Raw genomic sequence first — 17,000 nt, 5'->3', positions numbered from 1 at the left:
TGTGTACCTCCCCAGAAAACTTACCCAAAGCTATGCAGCTAAAAGTTGAGCTTAACAAAACCATACCTTTTATCTCCAAGCCTAGTGTTTTTTCTGTGTACCACACATACTGCCTTCCTCTTCTCAGCCTTCTTTAAATGATATTTCTGTGCTGCAGTGGAGAGAATATACCCTTTCAAATCAATCAGTATTTTCTTGATACACGTAAAATGAATGAGACAAATCTTTTGAATCAATCTAGATTTGGGAAAGCTTTTTCTTGAAAGTATATGTAATTCACTAGAAACATTCCAAAGCTGGGATTACAAGTGACTTTATATCATGGAAAATGGTCATACAAAGAAATACTGAAAATATTCTCCAGTGGCGTGGCACAGGCAGTGGTTATGGCTATTTCTCCGAATAAATAAATTGTGCTGAAACTGATCTAAATTTTTTAATGACTATATGTCATTTTTCATTAATTTTTCCTAATGTGCCTTTACTTTTTAAAAACTGTCTTATCACTTTTTAGTACCTTGTAACCTGGCTTTTTTTCCTCCTACCCTCAATAAAAATTGCACGCTCTGTGGTAACCAGTGATCTTGTGACACCAGAATCCATTGACTTTTTCTCAATTCTCTTCCAATTTGATCTCTCTGCATCTCTTGCCTGGCCCATAGATGGCACTTAATAAATGTTTGATTGTCTACTCATTCTCCTAGGCATTGTCCTTTTTTGGCTCCCAAGACATTCTCTTCTGGTTTCCACCTCATTTTCAAACTCCAGTCTTTGATCAATTGTTGCTGTTATATATTTTCTTCAGTACCTTTATTATCTTAGTTTGCCAGATCCAACAAGAGAACTGATTATTATTTCCTCTAAACCCACCCCTCCTCCTAACTTTTTTTTGTTGAATTAAGTTAGAGTCTCAGTGTCATTCTTGACTCTTCTCCTCTTCTGCTGTATTTAATCAGTTACCAAGTCTTATCAATCGTATATACTTCAACCTGTGTCCTTCTCTCTACTGTTGTTTTGTACTTTTAAAAAGCCTCCCAGTTATCTTCCTTGTTTCTAAACTCTCTTCAAAACAATCTTTCACATGACTGAAAGAATCCCTTCAGTGATTTCCACCCCATCATTTACCTTTAGAATAAAGTCCAATTCCACTATTCAGTTTAGTTCCAACCTACCTTTGCAGCCTTATTTCCATTCTACTTTCTTTCATATACTTCATATTCTAGGCAAACTGGCCTGTTAGCTGTTCCTCATTCTTGAAAAAAATCTCATGCTCTCTGAAAAAGTTGTTCGTGGCACAGCCTGGTTGCCATCTCTTTCATGAACCTTTTCCTAGTGCTCCCAGTAGCTGGGTTCACTCTCTCTACAGATTACTTTGTGATACTCAAACGTTAAAAATCAGAATCTGTGATTTGATTTCTAGCTCTTGCACAGGATGGAATCTTGTCTCTGAATCTCATTTTCTTCATCTGTAAGATAAGAATAATAATCTTTGTATTCTATCAGTAACCTTAAGGCTCGAATTAAAATGTGAGATATTATTTGAAGTACACGGCACTACAAACCCCTTTTATCTATGCCCCAAGTAATCAAGAAACTAAATACAATAATTTTCGGCTATTTCCATTCTCATCCCCCTGAAAGCCAAACAATATATTCCAGAAATAAATTAATTTTGTATTAACTGCTTATTTTATTTATCTGTGCCATTATTTATCCAGCAAACATTTAGTACTTACTAATAAAGACACAGGCACTAATAGTAGCGATACAAACAGCATGTAAGTATATAAGAACATTAGGGGAAAGATGCTACCTTTCCCCTAATGTTCTTATATACTTACATACTGTTTGTGTGTGTGTGTGTGTGTATATATATATAGTGCTAGATTTGGGAAGGACCTCATCTTGTCAGATTGTCTTATTTATAAATGAGGAATCTCAGGTCCCAGAGAAGAGAGATGGCCTATCCAGGGGCCCATAGCTAATAAGGGAAAGAACCAAGTTGTAAACCCAGCTCTCTTGAGAATTCATGGGAAGGAATTGTGTCTTCTAGTCAGGGAGGATTCCTGCATGAAAGGGCTGGTTTTAGAGCTAGTCTTGGATGGATAAATAAACTGTCATTGGGTAGATGTGAGAATGAAGGATGGATTTAGGGATGGAGGTATAAAGTATGGTATGGGTTCAGGTAATGAGGAATGTCCTGGTTTGGTGGTATTGTTACTCAAGAGTGGTTTCTTGTATTCCAAAAGACAGTATGGAAAGTGATCCATTTAAAAGTGGCCCATAGCCCATTAACTTTTTGTGGTGGCAAAGGAATAGAGACTTAGGGGAGAGTAAGTGCCCATCAACTGGGGACTGGTTATGAATAATATGTAATAGTATAAGAAATGATGAAGAGGATGGTTTCAGAAAAACCTAGGAAGGTTCATATGAACTGATATAGAGTGAAATAAGCAGTACCAGGAGAATTATTTATACAATAACAACAATAATGTAAAGTCATACAACTTTGAGAGACATTTCTTGAACATAGTGACTAACCACAATCCCAGAGGACTCATCATAAAATATTCTATCCACATTCATGTACAGAGCTGATGTACTTAGAATACAGATTGAAGTATTTAGGGGTGGGGTTCCCTAGGGAAGGCGGGGAAACATGGCTAATGTGGGGATTTATTTGCTTAACCATACAAATCTGTAATGGATTTGGTTTTTTTGCTTTCTCAATGGGAGGGAGTGAATTTTCAACTGAGAATAAAATAATAGCAAAATTTAAAATAAAATCAGTTCATGTTGTATCACAATATAGTGTTTGTATTTTGTAGGAAATAGCAAGTAAACTTTGGAGAGCATTCAGTCTTCTTTCCCTCTGCCAGAAAGAAGAGGTGATAGTGACTTTTCAGTTGGAAAATGTTCTATTTCATTTTTAAGTACTATTATTCCCTATAACTTCAGACAGCATCAATAGGCAAAGGGTAAACCATTTTGTGTATTTGTGGGTTTCCTAAATTGGGCCTTGTAGCATTTGGAAGTATATTTTAATTCTAGTTGGATTCTATATCCTTTGATGTGAAACTTTTCAATTTGTATTGCAGTGGAAGATTGATGATAAACCTGTAAAAATTGACAAGTGGGATGGATCAGCAGTGAAAAATTCTTTGGATGATTCTGCCAAAAAGGTACCTGCTTCTTGAGTGAAATGTCATTGTAGCTTCCCTTTTAAAATGAACAGCTTTCAGAGTACCTGCCTACAGATGACCAGTGGGTTTTTGTACCTGGAGTCAGACAACCAATGTTTTTGAAAGCTCAAAAGTGGATTCGAAAGGATCTCACCTTCACATGGTGAACTGCCAACTTGGTCTACTGTGTCTCCACACTGGTTGAAATAATCCAGCTGGCCTTTCCATCTCCAGTTTTCCACTCTCTTCAATCTATCCTTGACATAGAGATGCCAAAATAATTTTCCTGCTACAACTAGCTTTTTTTAATGATAATATATATATATATATATACATTTTTTTTTTTAAACCCTTACCTTCTGTCTTGGAGTCAATACTGTGTATTGGCTCCAAGGCAGAAGAGTGGTAAGGGCTAGGCAATGGGGGTCAAGTGACTTGCCCAGGGTCACACAGCTGGGAAGTGTCTGAGGCCAGATTTGAACCTAGGACCTCCTGTCTCCAGGCCTGGCTCTCAATCCACTGAGCCACCCAGCTGCCCCCTTTTATATTTTGATAATTTTATTTCAATATAATTGATTTTCCTTTATAATTCTCTATATATATTTGTTAGATTTAAAATGGTTGAAGGCCTTAAACTGTAACAGTTAAAAGAGTGATGTTGTAAACTGTAGTGAGTTAAAATGGTGGAAGATATAAATTGTGATAGATATAAGAGAGGGTGAGTAAATTTGTCCGCAGAAAATATGTTTCACTACAGTATCTTGGTTTTTAAATCAAATATAAGGTGGTCGCCAGGGAAATATTCCCAATTATTCAAATACCCAAGTCAACTGGGTTTTATAGAGATTTTAATTAATACAAATGTGGAATTAAAGAAAAGAGAGAAAGAGAGAAAAGGGAAATAAGTATGAAGGGCTTTAAGCCAACATGGCCTAGACCTGAGTCTTGAGAAAGATCAGTCAGTCTTTTAACACTCACCACAAGGTCTGTCTAAGCAAGGATTCTAGTGACACCAGGCCAGCTCCATCTCAGCTGACTTCACCAGAGAGAGTTCCAGCCAGAGTCCTCCTTAAAGAGCCTTCCAGCCAGAGACTGTTCCAAAGGGCCTCTCTCCAGAGCCTCCAGAGGGACAGAGTCCCCTCAGAGGAGCTCCAGTGAGACCTCCTTAGAGATTGTCCTCCAAGAGCTTCCCTTCTCCAGAGCCTCTCTCAAGAGATTCTTCCCAAGCAATCCTCATCAGAGATCCTCCAAAAGGATTTTTTTTTTCAAGAGATTCTGCTTTTTCTTATATAGGGGTTTTTCTCCTGTGTCACCTCCCCTAAGTCCTTACATCTACCAATCACTGTAGACGTTTTCCAAAGGACTGCCCATCTGAATTTCTGCCAAGTCGACTAATCTCCTCAGTATGACTGAACCAGTGAAAATACAGCTGAGTCAACTAATCTCATTAAGAGAAAACTTGCCCAACCCTTTTAGGTACCTAGCATCCCATTGTATCAATTCTAAAAAACAGGCATGGCTCAAAGAACTCCTTACCTTATTATAAGCATGGGTCCAAGTACTTTCATTGTTTAGCAAGGAGTTTTCTCCCCTAAAGCAGTCTTAAGTACGGTTGGAGTAGAGGTCCTCCCATAGCAAGGATTTTTCTCCCCTAAAGCAGTCTTAAGTACGGTTGGAGTAGAGGTCCTCCCATTTCTGATCCTGGCGAGTTCTCACATCAAAATGGGGAATGTTTCCCAGTAGGGAATTTGTTCCAATGGAGGATTCCTCATCGTGGAAATTTTTAACATTCACAAGTCTGAGAAATTTCAAAATTTACATATTATAGAAAGAAAAACATGATTTGGAGGAGTCTATAGGCTTCAACAGACCCTTGGAAAGATTTATGATAGATTACAAATAAACCTTTTTAGATTGATATTTAATCACTTTCTGACTATTATTTCTCGTTAGCATTATTTCACATGATTCCCTACCATTATGTTCCAGTTGAGAATTAGTAAGTTGTTCCCAGTTTTCATTTTGCCCATTTCTCTGCATTCTTGCAAACTGTCCCTTGTGGCCAGAGATACTCTTTTGTACCTAGTGAAATTCTTTTCTTTCAAATCCCAGCTCAGATGTTGTCACTTCTCCTGTCTGGGAGAACTAAACTAAACCCAACTAAAAAGAATCTTTTCCCCCAAATTTTCCTAGAGCATTTTGTCCTTTGCTCCTTCACATTCTACCATATACGTTTATGTACATGTCTCATCCTTCTATTTAGACTATAAATCTCTCTGGGGCATGTATTGTATTGTTTCTTATGTTTCTAATTCAGTCACCAAGGCATATAGAGTTGAATTAAATTGCTTTGGTTTAACTGTAGAATGTGTAGACTTTCTCTGAAGTTCTTAACTAGATAGATGAAACTCATATTGCTATAGATGATTTAGAGCTGGGATTAGTAAACTAGGTACCAGGCTGCTCTCTCTTTTTTTTTTTAAAGTCCCTTTAGCTACAAATGATTCTTATATTTCAAAATAAAATAAAACTTTATTCAAAAACTATTCTTGGCTCCTGGGCCTTACAAAAGCAGGAGGCAGGTGTATTTGGCTCCTCCAGGCTGTTGTTTACCAATGAGTATAATCCTGAAACAACTTGAATTAGGTGACTTTGGGAAGAACTTGTCTTTCTTCATGATTTGATTCTTAATTCAATTTTTCAAAAGGTCTATCATTTATTTCTTCATTGTACATCCTTTCCCACCTTTTGTTTATATAATAAGAAAGCATTTTACAAAACAAACAAACCAGAAAGAAATCAAGAGAAGAAGAAATATCCTTGTTAAGTGAATTCCTCAATTTATTTTTATGTTTGTTTCTTCATCAGGTACTTCTAGAAAAATACAAGTACGTGGAGAATTTTGGTTTGATTGATGGCCGCCTTATCATCTGTACGATTTCCTGTTTCTTTGCCGTTGTGGCTTTGATCTGGGACTACCTACACCCTTTTCCAGCATCTAAACCAGTCCTTGCTCTGTGTGTCATATCATATCCTTCTAATCTCTGCTTTTTTTACCTTCCAAAATATGTTGATTGATCTACTTACCTGGGAGAAGGGGGCTGTATAACAGTTAAGGAATAAGAAAGCGAATTACAGGAAATCAGAATGAATAAGAACAAGCTTATTGTTATAGAGCTCTGCTCTTGGATTGATGAATTGTGAGTTTGAGTCCTGATTCTGTCACTAAGCAGTGAGACTTTGGACAAATTGCTTTCCCTTGTTTGGCTCATTTTAAAAGTGAAAACAGTAGTTCTGACACTCTGCTTCATAAGGTTGTTGTAAAGAACATCTTTAAGATTTACAATGTGCTTAGAAATTTGTGCTTTGACTCTCAAAATTTGGTTTCATGCCCAACTAATGCAGGTAACCTTAGAAAAGAGCTGCAAGTTCATCAGCATCATAGGATCAGATTCCAAGCTGGAAGGGATCTTAGATATCATTGAGTCCAACCTCTTCCATTTTACTGGAAGACTTGTGGTTTCCCCAAGGTCACCTAACTAATAATTGACAGTTCCAAAATGCAAACCCACATCCTTTGGTTCCAAATCCAGGGCTCCTTCTGACACATATCCTTCAGCTAGTCCTCCTGAGGCCTGGTTTCTAATCCCTTCACAGTCCTGGTCACTCTCTTGCAGATGCCTCTACCTTATCAGTGTCCCTCTGTACCTCCCATGCTGCTCCTTGTGTAACATAAGAAGTCATTGAAATAAATAAAAGGTTTTAGGGGAAGAAGAAGTGAATTGTTCTAGCACTGCTGTGGAATAACAGAGATAGATTGATTTTAAGAGCAGAAAGGGACCTTAGATATTACCACATCCAACCTTCTCTGACAGATTTGGAAATGGACCTAGACAGATTGAAGGCATAGTTTCAGTCTTTTATTTCCATGTCTTCATTTTGCCTCTTTTGGTAGCTTTTTGTTTCCTTAACATATCCTGAACTTATTTCATCATGATGGGGATCCTGACAATCTACACATCATATAAGGAGAAAAGCATTTTCCTTGTGGCTCATAGAAAAGATCCATCAGGAATGGACCCTGATGATGTTTGGCAGCTCTCTTCCAGTCTTAAACGGTATGGTCATTTCATGATTCTTTGTATGACAAAGAAATAGGTTTTTCCTCAAGTGTCTATACTGTTGACCAGGCTTCTCCTTCTCTCCCTCCTTTTCTCCTTTTCCCCCTCCTTCCTTTCAAACTTACATTTATGTAGCCCTTTAAAGTTTGCAAAAAAATTTCCTTACAAGAACCTCCACTTAGTAGACTATAGTTCTTTGACAGAGACAGACTTCTCTTTTCCATTTAAAAAAAGTCCCTAGGGGCTACCATAGAATTCTCTTGTGTAGCTCAACATTTGTTGAATCAATAAGCAGCACAGACATTGAGCTCTGTGCCAGGTATTGGGGTCATAGAAGTATAAAATCCAGTTCTTGTCTTCTGGGTGTTAATGAGCTGGTTTGGAAACCAAGGCATATCAACTGAAAGAGCTTTATAATACAAGGTGGCATTCCCCAAGTTCCAAATGAATACTAGGCCAGACATTAGGTAGATCATAGGAACAAGAACTAGAATGTATTTTAGAAATCATCTTGTCTGCCCCCTTAAATGTATAGATGAGGAAACTAAGGTAGAGAAAGGAATGGAATGTCTGAGAAATTATTTATTAAACACAATGTGCCAGTCATTGTGTGTTAAGTACTGGCTGTAAGTACCATACTTAGTTGCTGCCCTTAACAACTATACACAGAGAGGAGTAGTGGCAGAGGTAGTGAGTGTAGTGAAAATGTAGAAGCATTGGCAATAGCTAGCTTGTATTTATACAGCACCTACTATGTACCAGGCACTGTGCTAAGTGCTATACAGATATCTCATTTCTTTGACACAACAATCCTGAGAGGTAGGTGCTGTTACTCTCATTTTACAGTTCAGGAAACTGAGGCAAACAGGGTTTAGTGACTTAGCCAGAATCAAACAGCTACTAAGTGTCTGAAGCCCAATTCAAACTCCAGGCCTAGTGCTCTTATCTGCTCTGTGCCACTTAATTGCCAACTCCATTGGTTTAATGAAAAGTTCTACTGTTGGGGAGGAGAGAGGTGGCTGAGGAAGTATGTCCACATGTCATGGTCACACAGGTATTGAGTAGCAAAGCTAGGATCTGAACCCAGGTCTCACCTTAAAGCCTAATGTTCTTCATACTACACCATCCTGCCTATTTCATTATATATGGGAGTTTGGAGGTAGAAGAGGCCCTCCCAGACTGGGATGACCCAAGAAAATCTCCCCTGTGAAGTAGTTTTAGGAGGAGCCCTGAGCAATATTAGAACTAAGAAATCAGAAATGGGAAGATCTAGGGCATTCTGAGCTGTAGGAACAGTTCAAGATGGGGTGCCGATATGCTGTTCAGCAATTCAGGCTTTTGCTGGCCCCACCTATTAGTGCCTCCTCCTGTAAGGCTGCCTTCCTTCCATCTGTTCCCTGTGTCTCCTGTGTGTACTATGGGATTATAGAAAACTGTGTTAGAACTGGAAGTGACTTTGGACACTATCTAGTTCAAACTTCATCTTTTATTGATGAAGAAATTGAGGCTATTAGAAGTCTTTTCCCCCATACCTATTTGTGGTACATGTTGGCCTAATCCCACCCCACCCCCCAACCTCATCTCCCCCCTCTCCCCCATTCCAATGTAATCTCTTTGAGGGCAGCTAACTATTTGTATCCCCAGAGCCTGACACATTAAGGTATTAGTAAATGCTTATTAGTCCTTTGCCCCTCAGTCAGTTGCCAAATCCTATTGATTTTTTAAAAAATCTATTTTTCTGTCACTTCCTTCTTATTCCCACTGTCTTCAAAGAGCTATGGTCACCCCTTATCTGAAATTGCTTTGCCTCTTAACCAGGGTCTAACTCACCTACTCCCTTCTTACTCCCATCCATCCTTTTTAAATTTTTTTTTTTAAACCCTTACTCTGTGTCTTAGCATTAATACTGAGTATTAGTAAGGGCTAGGCAGTTGGAGTTAAGTAACTTGTCCAGGGTCCCACAGCTTGGAAATGCCTGAGGCCAAATTTGAATCTAGGACTTCCTGTTTCCACTGAGCCATCTAGTTGTCTTTTTTCATCCATTCTTAATACTGCCACCACATTAATCTCCCTAATGTACTAATCATATAATCTTTGTTTCAGAAAGCCAATTCAGGGGCTTCCCCATGAAACCATGGGGAATAGTTAAATAAATAGTTATATAAATAAATAAATATAATATAATGTGAATAAATATAAATAATATAAACAAATAGTTAAATAAATAAATAGGATAAAGTCCAAACTCCTTAGGTTTCCTTTCTTTTTTCCAAATTGTTTTTATTAAATATTTCCCAGTTATATTATTCCAGATGAATTTTGTTATTCTAGATCTATAAAATAATTCTTTGGTAGTTTGATAGTATAATACTGAATAAGTAAGTTAACGTAGGTGAAATTGTCATTTTATTATATGACTTGGCTTACTCATGAGCCATTGCTCTTATCTCTAGTTTTTTAGATCTGTATTTGTGTGAAAAGTGTTTTGTGTTCATATAATACCTGCATTTGTCTTGGCAGGTAAATTTCTAAATATTTCATATTGTTTGTGGTTATTTTAAATAGAATTTCTCTTTCTATCTCTTGCTTCTGAATTTTGTTAGTAGTATATAAAAATACTGATGATTTATGTGGGTTTATTTTATGTTCTGCAGCTTTGCCAAAATTGTCCATTGTTTTAGATAGTTATTTAGTCGTTTCTCTAGGGTTCTGTAAATATGTCATTATATAATCCACAGAGTGATAGCTTTGTTTCCTCACTCCCTATTCTAATTCCTTCAATTTTTTTTCTTTGTTGCTTTATCTAACATTTCTACTATAATAATGAATAATAGTAGCAATAATGAACATCCTTGCTGTGATCTTATTAGGAAGGCTTCAGGTTTTTCTTTGTTACAGATAATGCATGCTCTTGGTTTAGAGCAGTGATGGTGAACCTATGGAATGGGTACCAAAGATGGTATACAAAGAGCTCTGGGGACACTGGGCTGCAGTGGGTGCCTCTCCCCACCCCTTACTAGAAAGGCAGAGGGACTTTGGGGTGGAGTTGCTGCTCCCCTCCCCCTCTCCACTGTGCCTCCCCACCTCTCTCTCTCTGCCCAGAAGCCCAATGGGAGTGCATAGGGAATGAGGTGGGTAGCTCACAGGGGGCAGAGCTGGAGGGGATCAGAGCCCTCAGGCCACTTCTCCCTCCCCCTGTATACACTGGCTGAGGACATTCCTCAGTTCACCTGCCCCTCTGCCTTGCAGTCCAATGGGAGCACTTTCTCCCTACTCTGTGTGTGTGTGTGTGTGTGTACACACTTAGCCTGTGGTGGGGGGAGGGTCACCTACTTGGTCTAGGGGCGGGGTGGGGCCCTGTCTCTAAAAGGTTTGTCATCACTAGTTTAGATTTACTTTTAAGACCTTCCATAGTTTATGGTTCTTATTTACTTCTTCATTTTTTCCCCACTGTCCCCTGCTGTGATTCTATTCTAACCAATCTGACCTTTATACTATTTTCTGAATACACCATATTTATTCCTGCTTTGGGACTTTCATACTTTTCAAAATTCTTACCTGCTAAAATTTCCTCTGACCTTTCAGCTTTAATCATGCCCTTTGAATTTTTCTAACATTTTTTTTACCATTCATTTGGTATACACTTCTATTTTTTTATGTGGAAATGATTTGTCATTATAACTAAATTCTCTGGCACCCTCACAAAAACTGACCCCATATTAAGGCATAAAAACCTCACAAATGAATGCACAAAAGCAGAAATGTTAAATGCCCACTTTTTGGACTATAATACAATAAAAATTACATTCAATACAAGGCCTCAAAAGTATAGAATAAAAATTAATTAGAACTAAATAATCTAATCCTAAAGAATGAGTGGATATGGGGCAGCTAGGTTGCTTAGTGGTTAAAGAGCCAAGCTTGAACATGGAAGTTCCTGGGTTCAAATCTCAGCCCCTTCCTAATTGTGTGACCTTGGGCAAGTCACTTAACTCCAATTGCCTACCCCTTGCCACTCTTCTGCCTTGGAACTAACACTTGGTATTGATTTTAAGATAAAAAGTAAGAGTTAAAGTAAGAGTTAAAAAAAGAGTAGGTCAAAACAACTTGAGTTCTCAAGGGCAGGGATATTAGGGTATGATAGGATAACATGGTATTGTAGATAGACTCTGTGAGTTAAAAGGCCCAAGTTTAAGCCTCATTCCATGGACACTACTATGTGACTTTGAGCAAAATGTCTTTCTGATGCCAATTTATTAAACATTAAATGCTTGCTATTAGGAGGCCTCATCTTGATGGGGAGGTAAACTTGGTTTCTACAAAGATGTTCTAATGGTATACAAACCCAGGCAGAATCTACCAAACTGGAAGGCTTTTCAGGGATTCAACTGTTTGGTTCTTGTCCAAAGCCTATTCTAAGTATCATTTTCAAATGTCTGGCCACATCAACTCACAAAGGTCACCAAACAAGGTGTGAAAGTGTTGTGATAGGTTAGTGGTGGGAGTCCCTACATTGGTGAAATCACAGGTCTTTTAGGGATGTCATATCAATCTAGTTACTAGAAAGACCTTGATAGGTCTACCCTCTACAGTAAGAGTGGAGAGAATATGAAAACAAAGAAGGGCTTCTACGTGAATTGGGGAGACTTAGTGAGTAATGAACTGAAAAAAAAAAAAAGCATAATGTTCTGAAGGATCCATAGACAACCAGTGCAACTTTACTATTTTCATTTAATAGGTAATTTCTTTCAAATCACAAAGTCAATCCCCTTGTCTGCTTTTTGTTTATTGAAATATTCATGTTGATGTTTAAGTTGATTAAAAAATGAAAAGGAAATCACCTGGGATGCAAGGTCCTGGCTCAAAAGTTTACTAATAGTTACTTGATTATTCAGACAAAAAAAATTTTTTTTATGCAGTGATAAAGAAGTGCTTTGTAAACTGTAAGTCTACAAATGTCAGTTGTAATTCATTTTTATGTATAGAACACAGGACATTGCCTATAGTAAATGCCCTTTGCTTATGATGAAAACTTACAAATCTGAATTCTTTGTGTTGTGTCCTGTTACCCAGATTTGATGACAAGTACACCCTGAAGCTGACCTTCATTAGTGGGAAAACCAAACAGCAAAGGGAAGCAGAGTTCACCAAGTCCATTGCTAAGTTTTTCGACAATAGTGGGATGCTGGTCATGGAGGCCTATGAGCCTGAGATCTCCAAGCTCCACGACAGCCTCGCCACAGAGAGGAAAACGAAATAATCCTTCCAGGAACAGCCTTTTTTCTGCTGGGATCATGCTGACCACACATATACACCCACACACAAACACAAAAGAAACAACAAAAAACAAACTGGAAACAAAACAACCCATAAACCAGAAACTGAAACCGATAGAGTAAAATAAAAAAATGTTTAAAATGTCTCATGTTTTGTCATGAAATCCTACTCCCTTCTGGATCAATAGGATTTTCTAAAGCAGAACCAGGAGCTGGGAGCTAGGATTGAGCAATTGAGCTCATGGTCAGACCTGTCCATATGGTTGCCTTGCTCTAACCTTGCTCTACTTTTGGGATTGATTGGATTAAAAGACGATTTATCAAGGACCTTTGGAAGGCGTTTTTGCTTGAAGCTCTATATACTTCCTCCTTTGTACCTGGCAGTGCTTATCCCACGCAGCAGCTTCCTGCCATGCCTGCCCCTTTAAAATTTTTTAATCTGTTCCCCATAATGCTGACTTGTACCTGCTTATTATTATATTTTTAATCCCAGACCCTGTCTCCAGGGATTCAGGACAAAATCTTTGGGGTACAGCCGCTTCCAGTCACAGACCTAGTTTTGAGTTTTGTATTTATTTGACTGACTTGCAGGGGTGACTTTAAAAAGTAATAATACGTAATACCCATCACTTTAATTTGTGAAGACAGACCAGGGGAAGGAGAGATCCTTCTGATATCAGGTTTTGTGCTTTTGACCAAATCGGTCAATGGCATTTTTAGTTTTCTTTATGTCCTCCATATGTCCTACCCTCACCTGTCCCCCAGCTCTTACATTTCTTACTTTGTTGTCTCCCTTATTAACTGCCATTTTCTAAATGAATTTTTTTTCAATAAAAGGAAAGAAGAGATGCAACTATGGTCTTGTGTCTTAATGGCAGAGAAAGATCATCCTATGTTGGTGTGGAGCGTTTGATGAGTTATCCACTATGGGTTTGAGTTTAAACTCCAAAGATTTGGACTGAGCATGTTCTTGAGGCCTTGGGTAGGGAGAATGGAACAAGGGCCTGGCCTTAGTCACCAGTGTCTGGATCTAGCTCCCAGCCTTGCCTCTTTCCTGGATAAGACTTTTATTACTCTTGACTTGAGTTTCCTCATCTGTAAAAGAAGGAAGTTTAGATTAGATGATTTTATTTGCAATGTTAGAGCTATAAGGAGCCTTTCAGGTGATCTCTGAGCCTTGAGTTCCTTCTTTAAAATGAGCAAGTTGGACTAGATAATCTGAGGATCCTTGCAGCCCTAACAGCTTTTGGTCAGCCATGTATTGAACATAGACAACTGTTGTATCCACTAGGAACGATGTAGATAAACCTTGTATGGCAGTTCCTACACTCAGACAACTTCTGGACAAGTCTGAGAGGTAACGTAAACAGAATACAGATGAAAATGGAATGATCCAGAGGAGTACAGAAATGTGTCTTCACATCATTAAGTCACATCAGAGGGGAGGTTATCAGAGAAAGCTTGGAGGAAGTGGTATTTATAAGGAATCAAAAGATTTCAGCAGACATGCTAGGTGCAGAAAGCAGTGGAAACAAAGTAAAGGGCAGGGCCCTGGACCTTGTCTGAGGACAAATTATCCAGTTTGGCTGTCTGGTGGGGTGTGTAAAATGGAATCTCTGGGGGAAATAAAAGTAGGAGGTCTAAGGAGGGCCTTGAAAGCTGGGCTTCATTTGGTTCTCTAGGCCACAAAGAATTAATTAGATTATTTGGGATGGGCAAAGGGGTGGAGAAATGGTAGTGATCCATCAGTGACTTAGTCAAATTCTCTGGCTGACCTTGGAAAAATCACAACCCCTGAACTTAATTTTATTTTCTGTAAAATGTGAGAATTGGGCTAGATCTTTAAGGTAAGGTCTCTTCTAAATCTAGCCAAAACTCAGCAAGATAGTGGAGAAGAACCGTATACAGGAGGCAACCCATCACTTGGCACATAGTAAGGTGCTTAGTAAATATTTGTTGATTGCTGTATTAGAAATGAGGCAAAACTTAAGGTGACCAAGTAGGAAACTTTAGAATGAAAAAAGATGGGAGCCCAGGATGGTTAGTGTATGTAACAGATGAGAACTAGCAAAAGAGACTGTCTGAGGAGACCCAAGCCAAAAGAAGAGAATCCAGGGGGACAGAAAAAAAGCCATTATGGCAGTTTCTTGAAGGTGGGACTGATAGGCCTTTCGCTTGACTGTAGGAATCTGTCCTGAGCACGCCTGCTACTTTCCCCAGGGCTGGTCTCCACGGCTTCTCGGGCTTTTGGAGAGATGGCACTACCAGGGACTAGGGCAAGTGTCTTGTTAGGAAGCAATCTTCAAGAAGAGAATGTGAGAGCAGGAAGGAACCTTAAAGACAGGCTATCAACTGGATTCTAGATGCAGGACCTTTTTGTCAAATGCGCAAACTGAGCAGAAAGGGTTAGTTACTTGGCCAAGGTCACACTGGTTCTAGGATGTCCATCCCGAGGTCTTTTTTTCCCTAGTCTTCCCGGCTTGTGCCGCAGCATTTCAGAAGCGGAGGCTCGGGCGAGGCGCGGGCGTCTGGGAGTGGGATGCTCCGCCTCCTCACGCCCCGAGCCTTTCACTCCGCCTCACAGTGCCGCCGGGAGAGGTCACGTGGTGGATTTCTTGTGCGCATTCTCCACATTAAGCATAAAGTCTGTGGCTTGGGGCTCTGCCGCTCAGTTTTTGTGACCACCTCGAACTTGCTTCCTGTTTTACCTTCTGTCTTCTCTCCCGTCACCTCCTCTACCCCATTTCTGGCTCCCTCTCCCGCCTCTGCGTCTTCCCAGGGGCTTTAGTATCTGCAGCACTCGGCCTGTTCTCCCCTGTCTCTTCTCCTCCTCTATCCCCGGCCAGGTCACGCTCCTGATCTGTCCTCCGTGGAGTCCAGAGCCAGGGGGCCGCCTTGGGAGCCCGAGCTTCCTGAAGCTCCGGCTGAGCGCAGGGTGAGCGGGGCGCGAGGAGGAGATGGGGAGGAGGGGGAGACGGGGATGAAATGGGGGTGGGGTGGGAGACAACATGGGGGGATCGAGGGGAGAGGAGGGTGGAAGAGAGCAGGATAAGGAAGGTAAACATGGGGGAAGAAAGGTGTAAGGAAAGGAAGAGAATGTAGGGTGAAATGGGAGAGCCCCCTGGTGCAACCTAGAATCAGATTGGAAAAATCTGGGAAATAGGTTAGAAATGTATTAGAGTTTAGATGTCAATGTCAGTGCCAGATCTGAGAGAGAGCTTAGACCAGCGAATGTCAGAGTTGGGAAACCTTAGAACAGGAAAAGTCAGAGCTCAGAGGGATATTAGACCAGGAAGTATCAGAGCTGGGAGAGAACTTGGAACCTAGAATGTCGGAGCTAGGAGAGATCTTGTTGAACAAGGAATATCAGAGTTGGGAGAGAGCTTAGAACACTGAATATCAGAGTTAGAAAAGGCCTTAGATACCATCTAAGATTACAGTTGTCTGAGAAAGTGAGAACAAGAACTCGCTAGAACTCAACTTTCTTTTTTAATCCACCACTCTTCACCAGTGGTAGCTTGTGAAATACAGTATCTTTCTGTTTGTGTCCAGCTTCTCCCTTTACTCTTCCCTCTTTCTCCAAACTCTCAAAGTACAGTCTCATATTTAAATTTTTTTAGTTTTAATTTTTAAGAGAATCAACTGGGGGAAGTAGAGATGAGGAAACGGGGTAATGGCTACATAGGGCCATTGTCCTCTGGCCAGCTGTATTAATTTGATCCTAGGGAGATAGTCAATGTGGGCCAGTTTCAAGGCAGGATATTTAGCTCAGGAGCTCTGAGCACTTAATATTTCAGTTCAATTTATGAAGTCCATTGCTGAGTATACAAAGATATTTACAGACCCTGCTCTTAAGAAATTCACAATCTAAAGGGAAATGAGAGCCTGAATAGGTACATAGTGAAATAGAAAGGGGCCTGAGATAACTGCAGAGGAGAAGTTTACGAAAAGTGCTGTTGGAAATCAGAGGAGAAGGAATTTTCCAAAAGGGGTGAAAAAGAATTTGTAGATGGAGAATTGGAATGATCTTCAAGAGTTCATTTGCTTATAACTTCCCTCATCTTTTAGGAGAATATTAACTGATTTTTTTATAGCACTTTAAAAGTTTTACAAAGTACTTTGCTTATATTATCTCATAAGCTTTCCAACAGTCCTATGAGTGAGCTATTATATATGCTGTTATTATTATTTGAGTTTTACAGATGAAGAAATTGAGACTATAAAAGGCTACTTCAAAGCCAAAAATGGAACCATCCAGCGCTTTTCCCAATGTACCATTTCAGATATACCTTCAAGGTCCCTCCATCTCCAAACCTTGTGATCCATTCCATCTCTAAATCCATGATCTTATTATGATCCTATACTCCACTGCCAAGTTTCATGCCATGGAGAAGATGGCACCTGAGCTGGTTCTTGAAGGG

The 17,000-nt window shown here is 39.5% G+C and overlaps 2 protein-coding genes and 1 long non-coding RNA gene across 6 annotated transcripts in view; 2 read left to right on the top strand and 1 right to left on the bottom strand.

The window, feature by feature from the left end:
* SPCS2 (signal peptidase complex subunit 2) overlaps positions 1–13,432 on the top strand; it is a 24,861-nt gene extending 11,429 nt beyond the window's left edge. For both annotated transcript variants that reach the window (XM_056794981.1, XM_056794980.1), the window contains 4 exons: positions 3,099–3,186; positions 6,055–6,211; positions 7,166–7,300; positions 12,377–13,432. In XM_056794981.1, coding sequence (XP_056650959.1) covers positions 3,099–3,186; positions 6,055–6,211; positions 7,166–7,300; positions 12,377–12,563 — 567 coding nt within the window. In that variant the 3' untranslated portion in view covers positions 12,564–13,432. The remainder of the gene's footprint in view (positions 1–3,098; positions 3,187–6,054; positions 6,212–7,165; positions 7,301–12,376) is intronic.
* On the bottom strand, positions 13,137–17,000 carry LOC130453840 (uncharacterized). Its single transcript, XR_008911437.1, has 2 exons — positions 16,869–17,000; positions 13,137–13,674 (listed from the first exon to the last, which is right to left on the bottom strand). It is a non-coding gene; the product is annotated as an uncharacterized LOC130453840 (long non-coding RNA).
* Positions 15,170–17,000, top strand: part of NEU3 (neuraminidase 3) — a 31,441-nt gene continuing 29,610 nt past the window's right edge. For 2 of the 3 annotated variants that reach the window (XM_007490979.3, XM_016422000.2), the window contains exon 1: positions 15,171–15,514. The gene's annotated coding sequence lies outside the window, so the exon portion shown is untranslated. Of the gene's footprint in view, positions 15,515–17,000 lie in introns of all 3 variants that reach the window. The other variant, XM_016422001.2, reaches the window with a different exon arrangement.

The sequence above is a fragment of the Monodelphis domestica genome, chromosome 4, assembly GCF_027887165.1.
Source record: "Monodelphis domestica isolate mMonDom1 chromosome 4, mMonDom1.pri, whole genome shotgun sequence".
In the NCBI taxonomy this organism is placed as follows: Eukaryota; Metazoa; Chordata; class Mammalia; order Didelphimorphia; family Didelphidae; genus Monodelphis; species Monodelphis domestica.
The sequence above is the reverse complement of the archived record's forward strand: the minus strand, read 5'-3'. Positions and strand labels throughout refer to the sequence as shown.